The sequence below is a fragment of the Poecilia latipinna genome, unplaced genomic scaffold (genome assembly GCF_001443285.1).
Source record: "Poecilia latipinna isolate Pla-1442-1.1 unplaced genomic scaffold, P_latipinna-1.0 Scaffold273, whole genome shotgun sequence".
NCBI classification, from domain to species: domain Eukaryota; kingdom Metazoa; phylum Chordata; class Actinopteri; order Cyprinodontiformes; family Poeciliidae; genus Poecilia; species Poecilia latipinna.
The window spans coordinates 138577-159109 of NW_015112889.1; the positions used below are offsets into that span (position 1 = coordinate 138577).

Consider the following 20533-nt stretch of genomic DNA (forward strand, 5'->3'; position numbering starts at 1 on the left):
AATCCTGCCATCTCAAACTCCTCAGTGCCCGTGCAGCGAGCTGAGGGCTACATTTGATGAATTTGTTTACTTAAATCTCTATCATCACGGAGCATCATTATTTTCTCCTTGCATGCTCCAGCGCTAATGCGGTCTAAATGGGGCCTCTCCAAACAGAGCGTCGCATGAATATTCATCAGAAGCACATGGTCCTTTAAGGCTTCGCAGTTCGGCTGAGGTTGATAATTGGCCATGGAGAGGGAGCTTTGGATACGCGGAGGATGTGCCGGTGCAACTTTACACCAAATTCCAGCGGTGAGTCATGTGGTCGTACCATCTTGAGTCTTCCTGCACGCGCATTAATTACCCTCGGTTTTGTTTTTTTCTCCGACTCTCCATCTGGTGGGCAGCTTTTAGGGCAACATAAAGGAGCCATCGTGCTGAAAAATTAAAGCAGCCATTAAGGCTTTTGCTGTTGCACTAATGTGGCAGCCAAAAACAAGACCAGACTTGGAGAAAAATGCCACTCCTACGCTACACCTTGTTGCTACGGTTACACGTTAAATTAAATTGAACTGATCGAAGAAGAGCAAAGATCAGGGATGTGAATCTCAACTGGTAACAATTTTACTCCCTCTGGACTAGTGCTTTTTCTGTCCTACCATCACAAACATTTACAAAGTTCTCCTGTCAAGCAAGATGGAGAATCTGTTCAGGGCTGAGGCAATTAATTGAATTAATTGTGATTAATCGATTATTGAAGTAACTAATAACTAATTTAGCAATCAATTAATCGTTAACTGGAGTATAAAGACTAAAAATGGAAATTTGCTGAAAGAACAATATACTCAGAGCAGTAATTAAGCCAAAAACGTACAAAAAATATAAACATTTTGGAGATTGTGTGTACAGACTTTTGGACTGCGGAGGATTCTAACAACAGGTCCATTGATGTACTGGTTGTAACTGACCATTTTACACGGCTCGCTCAGGCCTTTCCTTGCCGTGACCAATATGCAAAACGAGTGGCGAGGCAGCTTTGGGATTCCCTGAGAGAATCCATTCTGACCAAAGCCCATCCTTTGAAAGTCAGCTCATAAGCGAACTGTTGAAAGTTGCTGGTGTGAGAAAATCCCATACGACCCCCTACCATCCAATGGGTAATGGCAGCGTGGAACGTTTCAACAGAACCCTGGGAAACATGATAAGAGCACTTACACCAGATGCAAAACAGAATTGGCCAAAACAACTTCAGACATTGACCTTCATGTACAACAGTCCATGAAACCACAGGCTATGCCCCTTTTTATCTGATGTTTGGGAGAGTGCCACGCCTCCCTGTTGATGTACTTTTCAAGAACATCCTCCAAGATCCTGAAATTGGTGGATATGACAAGTATGTACTGTCCCTGACTAAAGATCTTCAAGATGCAATGGCCATAGCTCAAAATCATGCTAACAAGGAACCAGATCGACAGGCTGGTCTCTACAATCGCCATACTAAAGGGAAATCTATTGGGGTCAGCGACCGTGTTATGGTATCAAACAAGCGTGAAAGAGGCAAACACAAAACTGCTGACCGCTGGCAGTCTACAGTGTACACTGCTGTGGGCATGAACCCTACAACTCACACATGCCAAATAAAACATCCCACCACCGGTCAAGTTCGAGTTGTGCATCGTAACCTCTTGATGCTAGTGAACTTCTTGCCTGTTGATACATCTGGTGAGCCTGTCGACTCTGCTGCCGTCACACCTGAAAGCTCTGACATTAACACTATTTCAGATGCTCTGGGATCAGTCATTCAGGAAAATGATTCAAAAATCAGAACACAAGAATGGGTCAGCTCCCTATCTGATAAGCCCCATGATGTTACCCCTGTGAATGGCTTTGTTGGAGATGTTGTCTCTGCAGCACAGGCAGACGAGGGATATCTGTTGGTCCCTAGTGAGATGGACTGTGACAATAATTCCTCAGATGCGTCAGTTGACACACAGAGTGTTTGTCCACACACTTCACTAGTTGCTCAGTCTGTTACTGACACTGAGCCTGACACTACTTACACAGTTAGAACCCGTGTTGGTAGAATAGTCAAGCCTGTCAATAGACTGATCCAGGTGATGACCAACATGGCTGCTAATGATGATGCTAGTCAGCTTTTTGACAGGGTTTCTAACTCAGTGTTTCAAATGTTCCAGCAAAGACATTTATAGTAATAGGTTATTTTCTAATCTGACTTTTCCTTGTCCTGAGTTTTGTTTTGTTTTTGTAGTGTATATTACCATTGTTGGTACAGGTCCAGGGTTAGGGACCTCTTTTAGTTTGGGCATGGATTATGTGGGATGTAGGCTGCATCCTGCTTCCAGGAGCTGGCAAGGAATAAGGCGCCATTTTCTTGCCACTTGATCCTTTGTAAAGGATACTATTTCAGTTGGACCTTGTATATTCATGACAGCTAATTCATGTGATTTATTTATTCATTTATTTATTTTCCGTTATGGTGATAATTCTACACTTTAATCATTTTGGTCAAAATTCAGCAAGTGTGGGTGTAACGGAGAGAGGAGCTTGTGTGTCTGTGTGAGTTTTGATCAAAATGATTGTAGGGTTGTATGTGTTTATGAGATTTTTGATCAATGCGTTTGTTTGGAGACACCTAGTGGTGTGATTAGTGACTGCATGCAACGGGTCCGTCAGGTGGAGGTAGGTGCGAGAGAGGCAGCTCTTCACTTCTTTTTTTACTTAGGGTCATATTTTTCTAGTTCAACAATTAACGAAGTACTGTAAGAATATTTAACATCTACAAATATAATTTGTAAAGTTTTTCTCGTGGTTGGGCTGGAAAATGTGACCCTATGAGTGGGAGCTGCGCCGGTTGGTGTTCGTGGCTGACCACTCAGTCACGGTGCTAACTGTCTTTTATTTTTCAGCCTGTCGGACCACTTGCCTGCAGTCAAAGCCACATTGTGAAGAGTTTTTATTCTGTATTGTACTAGGTGACCGACAACTAAATAAGAAGAGTTACACCGGCATCCTGCATGTTTTAGTTCTCTCCCTGGTTTAACACACCTGGATCAAATGATGGCTCATTAGGAGGCTTAAGGAGAACATTGACTTGCTGAGGAGGTTGTTACTACCACTAGGGAGAAAACTAAAACATGCAGGTCCCTCCAGGACCGACTTTGGGCACCCCTGACTTGTTGCATTAACACACTTATTTTATTTGTGTTTATTTAATGGAGACACTGCAAAATAGATTTTTTTTTCAACATTTTTGGATGCATTTGTAATGGAAACGCAGTAGAAAACTTCTGGATTCTTTTAAGCGCAGAAGATCCTTAAAATGTCGCTGTTCTAGTCTCCATTGTTTTCTCATCCCTCCATTTCCACCATTTATTTACTTCATCAAACTCAGACACATGCAAGCATGTAAGCGCGGAAAGAATACCAAAACAGTGCGACGTGGAAAAAAAAAGCCGCTCAAATGATGGCAATCAATCATTACAAACGTAGAGCCGCGCCGCTGAGAGATGTGAAATTGGACCTCTGCGCGCAGGGAAATCACCACAGGGGCCCGAATCGTACATCTAAAGACCGTCTAGATGAAGAGGGAGCGAGACGAGACGGGAACGCTTCAGAGGACAATTCTGCACTGCAGTATGGGAACTCTCAGATGCACGGCAATGTCACGAAACATCATCTGGACCGTGTGAAAACTTCTGACGTTGCCGTAGCGACGGGCTCCTTTGTGCATGTGTGTGTGTGTGCGTGTGTGTGTGTGTGTGTGTGTGTGTGTGTGTGTGTGTGTGTGTGTGAGAGAGAGAGAAAGGAGATCATTCTGCTGTGTTACAGGGCTGCCGCATCATCAGGTCCCAGTATTGGCATAATTTAGTCACTGTGATTCACGACTCCTGGGTCTGAATCGGCACATTGTGTATTCAAACGTCTCGACTTGTTAATGAAACACGTCACAGGAACCGTGCAGGAATACGTTCTCTGACCCCATTATTTATCATTATTATTATTATTATTATTGAGTCAAAGGTAACGTAGTGTGGAGTTATTCCTGCTACGAGTGATGAACTCTTCAAACGTTCATCACAATATCCTGAAACCACTCAGCATAGTTGCTTCTTCTGTTTGACCAAAAGGAAATCAGATTTAAAGAGGTACAGTGATGAGGTCACAGGTCGTGGCACATTTAGCATTCAAGATCCACATTTAAATAAAACATAAGAAGCCGTTTGAATAAACTGTAGTCAGCTGAGCCACACATTTCTACTGAAAAGCAGCACATGAAACAGACGCTGCCAAAATGAGCAGCAAAGGAGGAAGTGGTGAAGAACACGCTTCCTTCGTTTCAGGCGGTAATAAATCAACCGTCACATTGCCTTTAATGCTGCTTTTGGTCCTGAATGCTGAAAAGCTTTACTGTAATTATGACATTTTGTACAAGTAGGGATAGAAGTGCAGAAAAACGTGTTTTCACAGAACAGAAACAAAAATTGAACCACGTAATATGGCCCATACTTTCCAGAACTTAGACAATTCTGTACAGTAATTTAATGCTGCTTCCTTTAATATACCGGTTACTTTTTAGAGCCTTAGAGGAAATAACTGGCTACTTTCCTGGAACTTTCCTGGAATTTGCTGGTCAGTATCTGTTAATCTACCCGTTACTTTCATGAGACTTAATGGTTACTTTCCTGGAACTTTACTTGCTACTTTTCAGAGCATTTGTGGAAATAATTGGCTTTTATTCTGGAACTTTCTTGAGGCCTAATGGTTATTTTCCATAACTTTAATGTGCTTTCCATAACTTTCTTAGAACTGTAACAGAACTTACGGGTTACTTCCTAAGAACTTTTGTAAAATTGGCTGGTTACATTTCTAACTCTCCCCAGACTTAATGGTGACTTACTGGAACTTTAAAACTGCAGTAGGCAAATTTTATAAGAATGTACTTTTATATATTTGTTGAAACTGTAATTAAGTCCTGACACGCTACTATAAAATAGATGTTTTGTGGGAAAAAAAATCCTCCTCCCAGTCGTCCTACTGCCACTTACATAACTATACCACTCTGAGTAAGAAACAACCAATCAGATCCAGGAGAAAGGTCTTACAAGTGTCAATCATGCTCATGCACTCGCTGCTTGCACCGCTTCTACCATTCAGCATGTACCACCATTCAAAATTATTATTGTGGGTGCTGCAGCTGTGCTACTAGTGGAAAAACAACCAAACGTTACAGGAAAACTTCCAATTTCTTGAGTTCTGCATGAGAGAGTAACCTGTACGATGTGTTTGTCCTATTTTTAGACAGGTCACAGTTTTCTCAGAACTACCTACTGCAGTTTTATTGTGTCATGTGTTGACTGGGAAGTTTCCCCAAATTCACAAGGTGTTTATATTTTTCAGTACTTGCCAGGAGAAAAGTACAGCACGATATCAAGTGCAAGAAACCAACGTCTCAGTTTAAACATCACAGATTCTGGATTGCAACAACTCACCAATTAGTTTGAATTTGTTAATCAAGGTTCTTCTAAAGTTGACTGCAACAAGAGACTCTGAGTATTTGGAGCAAAACTATTCTTAGTTGGGTTTGAAAGCAAATAAACCTTTAGTGAATGAGAGCAGTGTAGCTGCTTTTAGAACCACCATAAGCAGCAAAAACTCCCAGTAGTCATGACTTTATTAGTCTCTCTCATCACTGCTGGGCAGTTTTTGACCAGTGTAGGGATTTCTGGAAGAAAATATAACAAGAAGTTCTTTAGCTTCATTTAGCTGAAGAATTGAACCTCAACACCAAACACAACTGACATGTCTACATCTTGACGCATTTTCTGTGGGACCTGGTTTTACAAACCAGTGAGCTGTGACCCATCCTAAAGTAATAGACCATGCTCCAGGGTTAAAATGCCATACTAACCTTTCGACTGTTCGCAGAGGGACACATTAGGACTCTATTTAAAGCATGGTGTGAGGCGGAAAGGGAATGCAGCAGAGGCAGTAACAAATTGGCTGCATGAGAAAAGCAAAAATAGTGAGGCTACGCCAGACCTGTCAGGAAATGGCACCATTTATTTCCAGCCAAAAGTGCAAAATACACAGAGAGCTGAAATATGCACCCACTCCTCCAAACATGGACGTAAAGTCCTGGACTGTTACAAAGGTAAAGCTGTCTTGGATGCGTGCATTAATTAGAAAAACTAACGTATCTATCATCATAGCTTTGTGGATGATTGGCACAGTGCAATTCAGGCATCAAACATGTAAGAAAAGGAGGGGAAAAGACATCTCCCCTGCAATAACAGGGGAGATGTCGCATTTTTAAAATGTCAAAACACTGCCGCTGCTGCTGCGAAGCACAATATGCATAGTGCTGCATTTAAGTGTACATTTAAGGTGAGAGGGAAAGGACACTGTGGCCTAGTTCTTTTCCCTCTTAGCAGTTCTGCCTCGAGGAAAGCGCAGGACACATCATGTTCTGGCCCAGATACACCTGACTTCTGTTTGTTCTTGCAGGTATTTAGGACAGAAGTGTATCTTCAGTTCCTGAGTCATGTCCACATTCACATGATGCATCAACTCCAATCAAGTTTTTTCTTTTTTTCTACACCTATCTGACTAGAAATTGAATTTGACACGTCTCTTTCAACACCTGTAAGCAGCAGAGGGAGGATGTGTTTATAGACTTTTGCTTTATGACTAGAAGCAGGATTGTTTGCATACGCACTCCAACCCCCTCAGGGGAAAACTATCAATACAGGGGCAGCTGAAAGGGAGGAGTTTCTGTCAGATTTAATAGGGATGCATTTTACTGGACATTCAGTCTGGATTATTACAAGAATGACAATAGGAATCTAAATGCAGCAGGTTGGTCAGTATGCTGATGCATCCCTTAACACTGCCTTCAAACCTCAGTAAAAAAATCCAACAGGTTCTTGGAGAAATCAGCAAATTCCCCTGAGCTTATAATGGAGCATACTCGGATTGTTTCAACCTTGCAAATATTCTCCTTGTTAACATGATTGCGGTTCATCATTACTTTGGCAGCACATCTAGGTTCTGGGTAAACGGTAGCATCAGAGCTAGTTTTCCAAGATGTGTAGACCACAAGCTCAAGCCAAGCTGCAACAACAACAACAACAAAAAACTCACTAAGTAGCTGGATTACACAATCCACAACTTAAAAATCAATAAAGGTGCACTCACACCAGTCCTGTTTAGTCCACTTTAATCTAACTCTAGTTTGTTTGCCAAGAAAGTTCAGTTTGTTTGGGGAGGCATGAATGGACAACCAAAATCTGGTTCACCTACTAACCTACGTCTTGGCTCAGCTGAAGCGAACTCTGGTGCAGTTTGAACGCAGATTAAATGCCAAGTGGACTGGAAACCACTCCAAAAGCAGGAAGTAGGCTACAGCGCAAGGCATTTTGGGTAAATATATCCAAAATAAATACACAAGTCTGGCACCAGCAGGAGAAATAGCTCGTTTTTTGTTGTTGTTGTTTTTTATTTTTTATCTTTTGTCTTTTACAAAAGACAAAAGATAAATCTTACAACCACAAAAATCTAACACTACTCCATTTTTTTACATTCTGTGAAGAAGAACGTTGCGCTCAGTGTCTTCTTCAGAGGTTTTCGTGTCGTTTCCTTCAGTGGTTCTTGGTGCAGTGCCCTCACAGGCGAGGAGGGGAAGAGGATTTTCAAAAGATTTGGTTAGTTTGACAAAGTGCAGAGTGAAAGCAAACCAAAAAAACTGAAAATGTAACAAATGTTGCACCTTTGGTCCCCTATCGAACTGAGTCTATCAGGTGTGAAAACACCAGAATGCTTTGATAAATGCTGCCCAGCAGCAGTTTCCAAACAATTCATTTTTAGTCCTGATGAAAGACTCCTGTGACCCTGAATATTGGCTAAAAACACTACAAATCCAATTAATTGAACCATAAAGAGGAGATATAGGGAAGACTGTAGATGTTAGCTGTAATGCCGAGACAGTTTGCAGTGTGTGCATTGATGCGTATTAATGTATGTTCGGTGTTTGAACTAATAAAATAGGCAGCGATAGGCATTTTATCAGTATGTGTGAGTCTTAATAAAACCACTTGGCTTGAAAGATTCAAGTCCAGAAGGTTGCCTCTTTGTGCCGCTGAATGACAGTGATGATAATAATGTTCAGTGCTGCATCTTATTGACATTAATTAGATCTAATTAGCCTTTGGTTTGAAAAACAACTGTGAGTAAGAAAGACATCTGATTTCTGACCAGCAGCTTGTAAACTTGGGTTTAGGCGCTCTGATCTTCTCCCTCACCCTGATTTCTCTGATTAGCCATGTTAGTGTTGCGTGCATGTGAAAAATAGCGAGTGACAAACCCTCTGGCTGCTCAAGAGATCTCAGAGCATCACATGAGGTCCTCTAGCGAAGAGGGGGGTGGCATTCGTACATCAAAGTGGCTGACCGTCCTGTCATGTCCACTTGCAGTCACACAGAGAACAGTTGCTGGCCTATTGCATCTCGGTTATGCACGGTCGGGAAACTTTAGCATGAGAGCAGCTCTAAATCTGTTACTTATGCTCTCAGCTCTGACTGCAGCACATTAAGATGAATACAAATCATGGCACAGCAGAGGGAAGTGCTGAGTCAAACCGTGTCAAAGCAGCTAACTAGGTTGTGAATCAGGCACAAAAGCTCATGCATGAGATCGTGCTTCAAAGCGCTCTGTGATAAAACAACTCTCCCTCTTCCAGCCACTTGTCTGAGCTGATCCAGGAGTAATGAAATTTTCTACAAGTTCTGTTTGTTGGATTTATTTGGTTTTCCACAGATTGCAATATCAAATGTCAAATCAAGACTGACGGACGCTTCAGAAAAAGTCTGAGAGGCTGAACTTTAGTATCTGTGTCTTCACTTTAAAGAGCTCATCAGTCCAAATTCACTTTGTCTCACTAGATCTGGACTTGCAGCAACTCACCTGTTAGTCTAGACCAGGGGAGTCAAACTCATTTTCGTTTTGGGCCAAATCGAGATCATGAATGCTCTTAAAGGGCCGGTTGTGCCAGAAAGTAAGAAACCTGTTCAGAAAATGTTAAAATATCAATTCTTAAAATCAGATATAATTGAACATCTTTTCAGTCCCTCCAGGATTTCACAATTGTTTTGTGAGTTTGGCAATAAAAATCAAAGTATATTTGAACTTATTTATGTTGTTAAATGCGACTTTTTATTGCTCTCTGTATTGATTATGGATTACAATCTAGCATCAAATAAGGCTGAGGCAGCTGTTTAGTACAAGTAAGAAAGTTTTTGAGAAAAAATTGCAATAAACTCCCAATTAGTTCATAAAAAGTGTGGGGATTTGTTGATTTTCCATGAAATTCCATGATAATTCGCAAGAAACTGGAAGGACTGATTGATATAATTTGGCAGTAAACAGATAAAAACTGAATTGATTTGATTGATTAATAAATATTTAAGCACAATTAGTGTTTAGTCTAGAATTTAGAGGGGCACATAAAAAGCCGAATTTTGCCTACGGGCCTCGAGTTTGACACATGTGGTCTAGACCATCCTAACACATCATTCTGCAATCATCTGAATCTTTCCATTGAAGCACAAGATGTAGATTTGAGGCTGAAAAGTAAACGGCAAAGGTGAATTATAAAAGACGGAAAGGATGAATATTTCTGTCTGTCCTTGGAACACAGTTTGTGTTTGTGGGCTGCATCTGTAGTCTGTAGTGGAAATAAATTAAAAACTCAAGAGGCAGAGCAGCAATAACAGAAGAAGTTTAGGTAACGGAAATTAATCCTTTAACTAAAAAAAGATTTTGTGCAGGAACAGAAAGAGTGCTGTTCTCTATTAACACGCTGGAATAATTCTGCTATTAAAACAACGCGGAGACAGTGAGGTTATCTGCCAAGAGCTTTTAATTGGTTTCTATGGGAAATGATGTCTTAGTGGGGTGTTAAGGTGGGGAAATCCAGGGTTTTGTCTGCCACCAGCGCACAGAGGCCTCCCCACTCCTCCTCTTCCTCACAGAGGCAGATCCAGCGTTATGAACTGGATTCCAAACTACAGAGAGTTTCCCATCAGTCAGCCTGTCGCGCGGCTCTGGCTGTCTTTGTAATCTGCGATCCTCCTCGTTTGCTGCGGGGATGCCTGAGCGCAGTGAAGATGTGCTTACAGTCTCATTCAGGTTCCCCCACAGGAGCCGGGCTGAGGAAAACTGCCGTCACGAACTGGCTCGAAATAAGAAGCTGAAGGAGTCGATATGTTGCTCCATCAACTGAATGTCAAACTAACTACTGCTGCAAGGTTTTGTTTTCAAAGTCACAAAGAGAAGCATGTTCTTTGATTTAGTTTTATTTTCTATCTGCAGGTCAGAAAAGAGCCAATGAGGAAATGCATTCCCCTCTCTGCACCAAAGTTTTTATAGCTTTGCTACTTTAATTTTCAATTATATTTTAGTTTGAATATTTTTTGAAAAAAATGTTTCATTTTAGTTTTGTTTCTACTAGTTTCAGTTTTAGTCTTTGTTTTTGTAATGCGAGTTACATGCCATGGGTAAGACAGAGGGTAAGTTTTAAAAATAGTTTTAATGCAACTATTGCAAAATGGTCACAACTTTTAAGAAAATTTGTTAATTTGGTGTAAATAAATGATAACACACACTAGGCAAAAACCTTACCTGCAAAGCAGATCTTGTGCAAGCTTTTCAAGTTTTAACCAAGTTTAGTTATTAGTTTCAGTTATTGATTTAGTCTTTTTTGTAATGCCAGTTCCACACTAGGGCCAAGATAGAACAAACCATAAAAATACACAAAAAACTGTCACTTTTTTCAAGGAAATTTGTTAACTTGGCGCAAATGAAGGACTATACATACCAGGCAAGTGTAAAATATATAAATCAGAGTAAATTAAAAAAAAATTAGCAAACACAATAACTTCACCTGCAAAGCAGCTTCTCAAGTGAACTTTAAGGTTTGTGTAATTTTTCCGCCATAATAATTTGTTTTATCTTACTCCACTGCAAGCTACTGCTTTTATCTAAAACACAGTTACATGAATTGGACTGTGATGATTTCTCTTGATTTTCACTGACATGACAAGAAAAAAACAATAACTGTAAACTGGACCACATACTGATGGGACACACAAGCAAACACTACAAACGTTTTCTCTATAAATACATTTAATTTCAGTTATCGTTGTGAGCAGTCAGGTAGACTTCCTTTTCTTGCAAAGTGTTATTTTTATTTCTAGTTTTGTTATCTCGTTCGTTTTCATTGATGATAATAACCTTGCTCTAAATGGACACACGTCTCAACAAGCGAGAGCGACCTTTCCTCCAACTATCACCTGCATCACGCTGAGCTCATCGCTTTGAAGACTCCTTCGCTGCTACAGCTGTCACCGCCTGAAGCAAACTGGGTTACATAACCCCGGAGAGGTGGACAAAGCCGGCACGCGTGGCTACGGGCAGAGCTTTTATGAGACAACATAAGAAGCGGTGTAGGAACTTCGGTCGGGACTGAAGAAGAGGGAACAAAGGAGAGAAAAGAGAACCTCACGACAGATAAAAAAGAAAAACTTCCTTTTTAAAACAATGTTCCAGGAGAACACAGCCATTGTAGTGACAAGTTAAAATGGTTGCTGTCAGCAGGAACAGCAGGTGCAGTCAGGCAGTAGGAAAAAAAAAACAACAACACAGTATGAGAATCATAGCCAGTCCGTCAATCCGAACAGACAAGAAACCAACAGGACACCTGCTAAAGCAGAAAACCAAGCTCCAGTTCTCTGAGTTTATGTTTTTCCTTACAATCTATTACTCTGTTGTGTTTGAAATGTATATCTCTCTGCTGATTGGCAGCAGGTAGATTTTCTTTGCCTCCATGAACAGGATTAAATTGACAGTGGTTATTGCAGATTTGTAGATTTACTCGAAGTGGGGAAGTATTTTGGTGCCATTTTTAAACACCTGCGGGTTTCAATATGTATACCCAAGTATTTCTGGTCCAGTTTCTAGTGTAAATATCTTGATATGCTTGAAATTAAACAAAACTAGCTTAAAAGTAGCGATCAAGCAAGAAATTGGAGCATGTTTTATGTTAAAAATAATAAAAAAGTTCGAGTTTCACTGGCACCGTTACCTAGCAACGGCAGCCAAGCCCAGCCGGTCACCTAGCAACCAAGTTTTAGTTCCACTGGTAGATTACTTCACTTATGGTAAAAAAGTAATTACAAGTGAAATAATCTGCCAGTGGAAGTAATACTTTATCATCAATATTAAGGAATTATTTTCTTAAAATATCTTGCTGAAAAGTTACTTGTTAGTTTTTTTTTATTTCAACAGTACAATATTTGCACTAGAAACTAAACCAATTTAATTGGTAAGATTTTGTGTTTTTGCAATCTGTCCCTCTAGATAAAGTTTAGTAACAATACATTTCACTGATTTCACAAATTTGTAAATTGATCGTAAGGACAAGAAAATGAACTAGTTTAAATGAATCCATAGAATCTGTTGTTTATTATTGAGACAATTTTTTTTTTGACCTTCTGGACCTGACTGTGGTCACAATTGCTGATTGTGGATCAGCAGTTGCGGTTGGATCAGGAGGCTGGATCAGTTAAATGTAATTGCCCAGAGTTATTCTCGGTTGGTATCGCCCAGATACTAAAACATGGGATCAAAATGTTGCCAGGACAGTTTTCCTCCATCCTGCGTTACAGCAGCTCTGTAGCTAGCGGCAGGCAGGAAGCTGCACTGAATCAACATACAGTGACAAAGATGAAAGAAAGGGAGTGCCTGAGCAGTAATCAGACATCCATCTCTGCGTCTATCTTTATCCTCAACCAAATCTGCTTTCAGAGGCTCAGACTTTCAATCGCTGATGGGAGAAGCAGCAAGACACACATTCAGACATCCAGGCACGCGCACCATCAAACGCCTACACACCAAATAAGAAGTTTACCGTCCACAGAAGTGCAAATTTGCCTTTGGCTTGACACGAATGATCAAATGGATACAGAGAGATAATAGAAAACACAGACCACACAAACGCCGGCGTCAAGCATACACTTAGAATTTCCTCGGATCAGAAATAACAAGTTTGAGCTCATTTTCAATTAAAGTCGACATTTGTCGATTCCTCACACTCTGCTGAGAACTGCTACTTATTCACATCATGTGTGCTTATTTCAAATAAGGCAGGAGGAGAGGAGATTTCGTTGGTCATGAGTCTGGAGGATAATTGTTAAACTCAGCTGCCGGTCAGTCATGAGGGACCGTTTATCACATCACCCCAGATATTTATCACTTCCTCCACAGGTGGGATTCTGGTCACTAACAGGGAGGTCAGAGGTCACAGTTAGGATGTGAAAGATAACAGAATTCTGAAGCATGTTATTAGTTATAGCTTTTTTTACTTCAGTTAGAAGTTAATTTTGCTCATCTGACACGAGCATTTTGTTCTTGTCAGATTAACAAACTGCACCAGGATCAGTAAGCCAATAGCATAAGGATGGATGGATGGATGGATGGATGGATGGATGGATGGATGGATGGATGGATGGAGGATGGATGGATGGATGGAAAGTGGATGTATGGGTGGATGGATGGATGGATGGTTGGAAGATGGATGGAGGATGGATGGATGGATGGATGGATGGATGGAAGGATGGACGGACGGATGAATGGACGGATGATGATAGATGGATGTATGGATGGACAGAGGGATGGAAAGTGGATGTATGGGTGGATGAATGGATGGATGGAAAGTGGATGTATGGATGGATGGATGGATGGATGGATGGATGGATGGATGGAAAGTGGATGTATGGGTGGATGGATGGATGGATGGATGGATGGATGGATGGATGGAAAGTGGATGTATGGGTGGATGGATGGAGGGATGAACAGAAACAGTTTTTCTGATCATGTGATCAAACTCTAATTTCCCAATCAGAGCTCCAATCTTCCCACTGGACTCTCTCCAATCATTAGAACCCAATGGAGCAGACCCAGTCCAACCCACAGCACCGTGGGTCCAAGTGAGCCTGGGACGGACGGCAGCCGAGACACAACCAGAACCTGGAGCTGGGTCAGAGCAGCTGCCTTTCCTCTGCTAATCACCGCCATCAGCCAGGAGGAGCTCAGGCGCCTGGCAGCTGACCCGGTCTGGCAGCTGACCCGGTCTGGCAGCTGACCCGGACATCAACCTGACCAAATATCACCAGGCCAACAAGCCAGCCAGCCGGGTGGGGAAGCTGTTTCAGGGAGACGTGACATCCAGCGTGGGTAAGTCGGCCCGGTTCGCTCCAGCTCTTATCAGCTCCAAGCAGCTCTTTGAACAGCGAGCCGGGTGAAAGCGAAGCGAGGCGGTAAACCGTGCTCAAGGTGATCACACACATTAGACTCACAGAGTGGCTGAGCAGGGGACTGTTTTCATTGTTGCACACGCTGTAGACCACATTCCAGCAGCACAATTACATCAAACACACTTTTGCACCATGGAGCAGATCCAACCTCAATCTATATGCATAATGATAGTGATTAAAGTAACAGCAGTGATTAAGATAATAATGGAGCTTGTGATTCATGAGTGGCATCAGCCTGAGTAATGTTTGAAAATAAAGCTAACCTCCTTGTTTCCTCGAGATTTCTGAGCTTTACATCATGGTGTAACGTTATTCACTCGTCAAAAACAGTGTTGCTTTAATTCTTTCACACATGTTTGAGGAATCATTTAATCTCCGTGGGAACCATTCGGGTGTGCAATACGCCTGGTTGGACTTAGCCCCGCCTTCGAGGCGCAGCACTTCCTCAGAGCTGCAGCAATTAGCAAACACCTGGTGCTCAATGTGATCACCTTGATTATATGAGCTAATTCTCAGTGAAACACTGGTAAAAACGTTGCCAAAACGTTAATAGAGGAGCCATGTTGTGATTACTTCCTAAAGATGGAGTTTCAGAAAGAGAAGAAGTTTTAAAGAGACAGAAGCCCAATTTCAAGACATTAAATTACAAAGTGAATTTTCTTTTAAAGGGGCAGGTGTTATGTGTTATCCAGGCACATAGTCCAATTTTATTGCACAATAAAGTAACTATGTTAACTCTAATTGTAAAAAAAAAAAAAAAGTTATATGTAATTAAATACGACTTAAAATAAATTTGACTTCATAATTTAGTCCCTTGAAATTGGGCCTCTGTTTCTTTAAAAGCTCCTGCTGTTTCTGAAACTCCACCTTCAGGAAGTTGTCAAACACGGTTCCACTACTAACCCTTTAACAACATTTTTACCTGCGATGCAATGAGAGGTAACTCCTATAATGAGCTCAGCAGATGTGCAGTTCCACCAGGTGTTTGCTAATTGCTGCTGGCTAGTTTGAAGGAAATGAGTGGGGTAATCGCAGGGTATGAGTGCTCTGTGAGGTGGAAGCTCTGAAGCTTCAAAACTGCAGATGAAACTAGCATCTTGAAGGCAGAGCTAGGTCCTACCCAACGTTTTGGACAGGTGAATGTTTGCCATGGAGACTAAATGATTCCTCAAACATGCATGAAAGAATCAAGGCAACACCTTGACATAATAACATGATGTAAAAATCAAAAAAGTTGATTTTACATAACCCTGCCCCTTTAAGTCATATTTGATATACACAGCATTTTTGTAGCAACTGAAGTTACTTGATTTTGGTGTAAAATGGCTCTATGTGACTGGAAAACACACAATGCTGCCCCTCTAATCATCCAGAATCAGCGACACCATAAAGATCCCAGATTCAGCTTTGATCATCTGCAGCATGGAGGAGAGCACTTAAAGCTGGAGGGCCACTCCTTCTTGCCTCCCCTCTCTGCGTCTACTTGCCTTGACAGCAGACTGCCTGACCCGTGGAGCTGGACAATTTCCCTTCAAGGCCGCTGACAGAACTGCTGTAGACCTAATTGGGTTATCCTTGCACGAGGGTGCACAGAGACACAAACATATGACCGGATCCCTGCTGTGATACGACCTCATTTATCCGAGTTTTTGCCTCTGCAGCCATGGCTTTTTTTTTTTAGTTCATCTCAGAGATACAGCAAAGTTGAGCTTATTGGGTGCACAGCTGAGCCTGTCGCAATAAGAAATGAATCAATTAATCACACGGAAAATTAAAATGAGTTTGATAATTTACATTTTAATGACTCATATTTTTGTTTTCAGAGACTTTGTAATCCACTTTGTTTTTTGTTTCGGTTGGTTGATATTATTTTAGATTGTTAAAATATCTCCCAGCATTATGATGCCCTTAATCATGCATTACTTGAAAATGGTTTCAAACAACAATATTAACATTTATCACAATAATTAGTGGGGCAATTTATCATCCAGCAAAGTTTGTTATCATTACAGGCCTATTTGCTATCCAGTATGTAGTGTTTTTTTTCTTTGCTTCTTTACAAAAGTCCTCCCTGCCACTTTTGCCTGTTTTCCCTGTCTAAGCTGAATTATTATTTTTATATTATAACATGTATTATTGTTAAATTACAATATCATCGTCTATTGTAGTCATTTCTGGGACAATATAACTGTGTTACCTTCTGCTAGGTCTGGACGATTAATCAGTTTTATTAACTAATCAAAGTTTTTTTTGTTTTTGAATTTTTATTTTTTATTTTTTTACCAATGCATTTCTTGTGTTTCCAAAGTTCAGAGTGATGTCAGCCCATCTGGAGCCTCCATCTTGTTTTCCAAAGTCTTGGACTTTGAATTCAAATAGATACCAAGTAAGGAAGATTGAAATAAAAGCAAGTTTTTGAAAATATTTACTGTCATTTATCATTTTCAGATTTTATTTTTAAGCCATATTGCCCAGGTCTAATTTTTATTATTATGAAAATGCAGTATATATAAAACATAGCTTAAAACAAATTTGACTTTGCATCATCGCCATATCTGACACCTTGAATTGGCCTCCGTCTCTTAAGAAGCTCCTCCTCTTTCCAACACTCCATGCACAACAATGCCATTTACAGTCATTCTTAAGAGCATTGTAGTTCATATGATGAGCTCAGCAGACATGCACTTCAACCAGATATTTGCTAACTGCTGCTGCCACTAGTCTGGAGGAGCTGAGTGGGAGACGGATGACGCTCTGTGCGGCAGAAACTCCAAGGCGGAGATTTGTGAAACATTATGGTTGCCACCAGAGATTAAAGGATTTCTCAAACATTCATAGAAGAGTCAAAGCAACGCTCCAGGGAATAGCATTATAACATGATTTGAAGCTAAAAACAAAAGTCAGTTTACATTATACCTCACTGGACCATTTTAAAGATGCACTGATCTGCCTTTTTACTGGCCAACAAATAAATTAGAGGTTTCTTTAAGTACCAATCTGATATGTGCAAATATTGGTTTCATTTTGCAACTGAATGCAACAAATGTTGATTATAAAATGAAGAAATTGTCCAACGTGTTCCTTGACAGAGGTAGTAGTTTGGAGTCTGTGTAGCAAAGCATTAATCTTTAAAATAAATTCAAGTTTTATAAACTTTTCATTGTTTCTTTTTAAAGCAAGAGATGCATTGATTGGGCTTTTACTCAACTGAAACTAATTTCCAGTTATCTTTTGTCGATTGAGGTTTTCTATATCACAAACAAACTTAAAAAGCAGGTAAGAAACAAAATTTTAAAGATAAAGAAAGTAAAGATAAAAAAAATGTACTGCTAATGGTTTGTTAGAGGTACATTGGAAATTTAAATTAAAATGTGTTAGGGAGGGACAATGCACACTAATTAACATTTCTGTAAACGCACCAGAATTAGCCAAAAGGTTATTTTTCATCAGTCGTCTCTGGACAATGAGAGATTTGTCTTGCTAAAACAAAGGTTATATAAAGTAAGTTTAAAATGACACACAAATACTATAAATCCAATCAGGATAAACAGTAAATACAAAACAAAGAAAGCAACAACATAATTATCAAGTAAATTTTGGATTTATACTTGAACTTCTTAGAGTTAAATAGTGACATAAGCTTGGATCCATAAGACAGGTTAATGTAATTTCATCATTTTCCAATGGATTCTGTCTTTCTCCATTTCTTAGGACTTTTATTCTTTCCGAATCAGAATCGTTCGCTGTTTGAATCTGCAGGTCAGAAATCAGTGCCGGAAACAAAAAGCCCGATTGGTGCATCAATCCAGAGTTAGGTCAGGGTTTCTCATGCTGCTAATTTAAAAACACCAACCCAACCTCTGCTGATTAATATCTCAGATTATTTTGATGCTGTTTGTTGTGATGTATGTAACAGGTCTATCTTGTAACTCATATGAGTTATGTACAAATAAATGATTAATAATAACAGTAATTACCTCTGCTGGTTAAAAGATGCACTTAAATCGTACATGTTTAACATTTCTTGCACATTCACTCAAACCGCTGTTTTACTTAATTATATCCACCATTAGGACTCTTATTCTGGCCTAATCGACTTGCTTATTGTCTTCTCTGATTGGAAAAGCTGCATGAGAACGACGCTTTAAGAAACTTTCTATTCTCATAAAGTGGTCAAACTAGAAAAGTAATGTTACTTTCCGTCTAAAATGGGTTATATAACTGGTAGGAATACAAAAGGAAGCTGGACTTTACGCCTCCAACAATTTTACCAAGACACAGGAAAAAGTCCAACAGCAAATGTGCTCAGTTTTTAACACTTACTCACAGCTCAGTTTGGGCTTCAAATGCATTTCTCAGTTAATTATGTAAATGACTCCTTCAACTTAATCAGTGTTTGTACTTTTCCCAGCGCTTACCATCTTCCTTCTCGTCGAACACTGGTCTCTTTGAAGAACTGTTGGCTCCCATCCTCTTCTTCCACTTGCCCCAGTGAAACATTGATGCTCAGATTGCATTCCTCGCCTCTTGGAGAGAAACTACAGCTTAGCGTTGGACACCCTCCTCCTTAAAAAAACAGGCAGCCGAGCATTTCACCAGACTCCGTTTGGTTTGGGGGATGTTTTCTTTCTATCTGTCCGTGTTCCCCTGTTTTCAGCCGACAATCTGAAGCAGCGCGAGTAAATGAGGATAATGATGGCAAAAGTAATTTCGGATGAGATGACGGGAAGTGAAGCGAGCGGATTTTGTGGACGTGTTGGGATCTGACAGTGTTCTGTAAGTTGGAGCTGGATGTTCAAACAGTGACTCGATGTTTGTAGCGCTCAGCTGTCTTCCGCAGACAGACCAATACGCTTCCAGCTCATCGATGCTGCCGCGAGTGGAAGCTGCGTTAAGCTGCAAATAAAGACCGGAAGCAGAGGCAATTTGCTTAAGAAAATAAAAGTCGCTGCGCCAGGAACGCTTTCGGACCTTTTTATTTGGAAAACAACGCTTATAAAAATAGATTATTGTGTATTTTTACAAGGAAATAAATAAAGTGTATTTTGTTACGGTTTATTACTTTATAATTTTTAATTTCTAATTTAGTATGATTATTTCTAGGAGGGGTACTGTACTAGCAATATCCTTCAAATATTGCTGTTATTTTATTTATTTTAAACTGTTGCACTCATCACTGAAATTTCATAACAGTGATTATTATGATTGATATTATTATTGCCACTATTACTATAATTTTGTGTAATTGTATTACATTTAAATTTCAATAAATTTTACTATAATTATAATTTTTGTTAATTATATTTATTTTATTAATATCCATTTATTGTTAGTGAAGGGCAACTTCATAACGTATTATTTACAATTTGATTGATTTGCACTTACAATTGTTGATATCATCATTATTAAAATAATACTGGGTTTATTTAAAATGTATTTTTTATTTCTTTCAGAACAACTATAACTTGTTTTTAAGCTTATTTATTTGATATGGTGTTGAACTTATTTTAAACTTAAACACACATTATTTTCATTAGATTATTTTTAGCATAGCTTTAGTCTATTGTTTATTAAAACGGTGTCATTTTTTTATTTACAATTTCAGTGTATTTCACTTATTATTTATTTATTTATGTATTATTATTATTATTATTATTATTATTATTATTATTATTATTATTATTATTAAACTTTGTGAGCAGTCAAGTCCTTTATTTAAAGATAACCGGAAGCTACATGTTACTATTCTGGTTAACTTGACCATCATTTGCCACTGCTGGTTTAGTTACTGGGTGTGCACCATGCACACGCCAGAGTGCCAGAGTACTACTCTAGGCAGATTCAGCTCCAGCAAAAGGGGACGCCCACTTAATAATGACATTCATTGTCGTTATTATTATTACCAAAATCTAATTCAGATAAATGGTTTGGTATAATTTCAAATGCCACATTTAATGCATTTAATGAAGCACAATGTGTTATGTTGGTTAGTTTTGATTTACAGATTTTGTACATTTTTGTCCCATTGATCGTCAGTGCAAGTACAATAGTGAATATATATTATTAAAAACAAATAATTGTAATTAGTTTATGATCAAATTTGGTCATACTTAGAAAATCCATCTGTTTTTTCTTTCCAGTGCAAACCTGCCACTCACAATATG

At 39.6% G+C, this 20533-nt stretch overlaps 1 protein-coding gene across 1 annotated transcript in view; it reads right to left on the reverse strand.

Annotated features, from left to right (window-relative positions):
* stk32c (serine/threonine kinase 32C) overlaps positions 1 to 19281 on the reverse strand; it is a 97666-nt gene extending 78385 nt beyond the window's left edge. Inside the window, exon 1 of the mRNA XM_015033580.1 lies at positions 18788 to 19281. Coding sequence (XP_014889066.1) covers positions 18788 to 18869 — 82 coding nt within the window. The 5' untranslated portion in view covers positions 18870 to 19281. The remainder of the gene's footprint in view (positions 1 to 18787) is intronic.
* Between the last annotated feature and the right edge of the window lie 1252 nt (positions 19282 to 20533).